This window comes from Buceros rhinoceros, unplaced genomic scaffold, assembly GCF_000710305.1.
Source record: "Buceros rhinoceros silvestris isolate BGI_N320 unplaced genomic scaffold, ASM71030v1 scaffold8001, whole genome shotgun sequence".
Taxonomy (NCBI): Eukaryota; Metazoa; Chordata; class Aves; order Bucerotiformes; family Bucerotidae; genus Buceros; species Buceros rhinoceros.
Genome location: NW_010393638.1, coordinates 33285 through 35688, shown reverse-complemented (window position 1 = coordinate 35688; position 2404 = coordinate 33285). Strand labels below are relative to the sequence as shown.

Below are 2404 nucleotides of genomic sequence, written 5' to 3'. Positions count from 1 at the left end.
GTGTCTTGCAGGTCTCTGCTTGGAGGGCTACCATATGGCTCGAGTCTGGCAACTAGAAATTGCTGGGCATATGGATCAACTTTCTCTTCTATTAGATGTTCATCTCAAGTGGAAGTTTTTTCTTCCTCCTTCGCTGGTTGTGTGATTAAGGGCTCGTCACTCCACTGTACTCCAGGTCTAATTAGCGACTGGTTTCTGGGCTCCCAGGACAGGAAGCTGAATTTCAGCTTTTCTAGAGTTTGGGGCCGCTGAATGCTGTGCGCTTGTGTTTTGCAGTTTGTTACATGATGGGGGATGTAAGGCCATATGGAAGATGCTGCTTCAGAAAATAACCGTGTCTACGTGCTGAAATGGTATAAAAATTGCAGGTCTCTGGATCAGTCTCTTTGAAAAAGAGATCGTTAGACTTCGGCCCAACATTCAGGGAGCTGTTTGATAGATCCTGTAAAAATACTGTGCTGGGTCTGGCTGGGATGGAGTTAACTTCCTCCTCCATAGCAGCCCTGGGGGCTGTGTTTGGGATTTGTGGCTACCAGGATGCTGATAAGGCTCTGATGTTTTGGTGTTTTGGCTGTTGCTGAAGGGTACTTGCACAGAGCCAAGGCTTTGTATTTTTTTTCTTTTTCCCCCCTGCCCAGTGAGTAGGCTGGGGGTGGCCAAGAGTTTGGGAGGGGACAGAGTGGGGACAGCTGACGCGAAGTGGCCAAAGGGACGTTCTGTACCATAAAACGTGCTGAGCAGTAAAAACCGGGGTGGAGAAAGAAGAAGGGGGGGTCGGCTTCCGAGGTGGCTCTTGTTTGGAGACTGGCTGGGCACTGGTCTGCTGGGGGCAGATGGTGAGTGGATTTCCTTCGCTTATTTATTTCTCTTTTCATTCTTTCCTCTTCCCTTCACCTATTAAACTGTCTTTGTCTCAACTTGTAAGTTTTCTGGCTTTCATTCCACCTCTTTTCCCTCCCTGTCCCACTTGAGCAGCAGGAGTGTCCATGTGAGTGCTCGGCTCCTCATCCGTTCCTAACCAAAAGACATCACCCTGACTCCTGAATTCACATCTGTCTTTGCACTGTGGCTGCGGGAATCTGTTTCTCTTAGTTGTGTTGACTCTTTAGAAAGAAGAGCATCGCTATCAGCTTGTTAGACCTAGTCCGATGATGTTAATATGCACTTGTTGTAGTTAGACTTCTTCATAGGCCTTGGACCCTGAATTATACTGCTGAAAAAATCCCCATCTGCCTGTTGATTGTGCTGTAAGTGTCCAGTACACGTGGTTTTAGCAGCCGGCATGGCTGGGTAATGTTTCAGAGCTGGAAGATGGTGCTTTGCCGACTTCCAGCAGTTTGCCAAAGGGAAGCCTGTACGGAATGAAATGATGGAATTGGAGGCAGAGGATGAAAAAAAAAGATTTATAACAAGTTTTCATCTATATTTTGAAATACAAACAAAATAGATTTAAAATACAATAAAAATGATTTTAACTGCTGCTCGTGAGCTGACATTAGTAATGGTGGGAAAAAGCTCTCTGAGAAACCCAGGCAGTTAACGGCTGCCGTGAAGGGATCTGCGCTGCGGGGTTGTGCGAGGTTCGTCTGTTCCCTTTCAGATATCTCTCTTGCCCTGTAGCTATTGTTAGCTACCTTGTGTTTTCTCTCCAAAGAAGATCCTTTTGTTTCGTATTCAGCTTTTTAAGTCAGCGATGGTTTTATATATTGAAGGCTGTTCTTTTATGTCAAATCACACTTCTGTACTTCTAGGTCTCACAGGAAAAGGAGTCAACCCAGAAGACATAAAACAGAGGATCAGAAGTCCCTTGGGGACGTCATGGCTATGGAAACTGCCTTGGAAGATGTGAAAGTTAAAGAGGAACTGAAGAGAGGGCCAGATCTGGAGGACGACGAGAGAAGCAAAGTGATGGAGGGAGAAGGTGAGGGCCCTGCTCACTGGTGGCAGATCGTGTCAGTGAAGAATTGGGGCAAGCTATCTCTCTAAAACGCATTTGTAAATAACTTGTCTGCTGTAGTTTATGTCTGTTGAAATATCAGAGGAGTCTTTCCCAATATTAAATCCATGCTCACTGAAATACACCGTCATTTACAGCAGCAATTGATTTTTTCCCCCTCTTTAAGGATTCAGTCCAAATAGCTTTCTTGGCAGGGCTAGAAAATTCTGCCGAAAATATTACAGGTTTGTAAAAATATATATTAGGGCAGAAATATTTTAAAATACTTCATAGAGAAACAAATAAATATATTTCGCGTCCTGCTCTGAAAAGGAATGATTTGTGCACTCCCTTGTGCAATTAATCTTTCCCCTTTCCCTCCCTCCCTCCCTCCCCGTTTCTTTCGGAGCCTGTCGGTAAAGTCTGCCTTAGATTGTGCGGGGTCCCGGGGGCCGGTTTGGTTCTCAA

At 45.3% G+C, this 2404-nt stretch overlaps 1 protein-coding gene across 1 annotated transcript in view; it reads left to right on the top strand.

The window, feature by feature from the left end:
- Nucleotides 1–2404, top strand: part of KDM4B (lysine (K)-specific demethylase 4B) — a 70479-nt gene that overhangs the window by 44732 nt on the left and 23343 nt on the right. Inside the window, exon 10 of the mRNA XM_010144923.1 lies at nucleotides 1752–1927. Within this exon, the coding sequence (XP_010143225.1) occupies nucleotides 1752–1927 (176 nt within the window). The remainder of the gene's footprint in view (nucleotides 1–1751; nucleotides 1928–2404) is intronic.